At 59.4% G+C, this 606-nt stretch overlaps 1 protein-coding gene across 1 annotated transcript in view; it reads left to right on the top strand.

Annotated features, from left to right (window-relative positions):
* Positions 1–213: 213 nt before the first annotated feature.
* The window catches only part of CHST3 (carbohydrate (chondroitin 6) sulfotransferase 3), a gene marked incomplete at its 3' end in the record, with an annotated part of 812 nt that continues 419 nt past the window's right edge, over positions 214–606 (top strand). The window contains 2 exon segments of the mRNA XM_009878692.1: positions 214–350; positions 510–600. Coding sequence (XP_009876994.1) covers positions 214–350; positions 510–600 — 228 coding nt within the window.

Here is a 606-nt window from a genome sequence, read left to right as displayed (position 1 = left end):
GCAGCAAGGAGGAGTTTCCCCTCTTTTTATTGCCCTCATCAGGACTTTGTCGGTCATTCCTTATGGGAAGAGTCAGCCTCTGTCCCCTACCCTTTCTCACTGAAGAGCCACGACCGCTGTGACCCGCCTTCTCCCCGCAGGCAGGGCTGGCAGGGCAGAGGACACCAGGGGGGCTAGCTCTGGAAACCTCACCAGGGGGTGTCAGCCCTCCCCATGGAGCTCCGACGCGCTTTGCCCCAGGATTTCCGAGAGCTGCTGCACTGCTTGAAGATGAGGAGCAAGTATGCCATCCTGCTGGTCTTTGTCGTGGGGATTGTCATCATCGAGAAGGAAAACAACTTCATCTCCAGGTAGGAAGAGAGTGTCTAAGCCACTCCACACGCTTTAAACCTTCTTCTCTTCCCCCATGTCCTCAGCTTCCATGCAGTGGGAACCCCCACCCCAAAACCCCTCTCTGGGGTGGAGGGGTGGTCCTGCTTTCCTCCAGGGTGGTCTGGGTCTCCCCACAGGGTGTCGGACAAGCTGAAGCAGTCCCCGCAGATGCTGGCAGAGGCCAACGGCACAGAGGCCAGCCCAGCGCCGGCTGAGAATGGCTCGCTGGCCTCG

The sequence above is a fragment of the Apaloderma vittatum genome, unplaced genomic scaffold, assembly GCF_000703405.1.
Source record: "Apaloderma vittatum isolate BGI_N311 unplaced genomic scaffold, ASM70340v1 scaffold33441, whole genome shotgun sequence".
Classification (NCBI taxonomy): domain Eukaryota; kingdom Metazoa; phylum Chordata; class Aves; order Trogoniformes; family Trogonidae; genus Apaloderma; species Apaloderma vittatum.
Note: the sequence above shows the minus strand (reverse complement) of the source record. Positions and strands in the feature narration are given on the sequence as shown.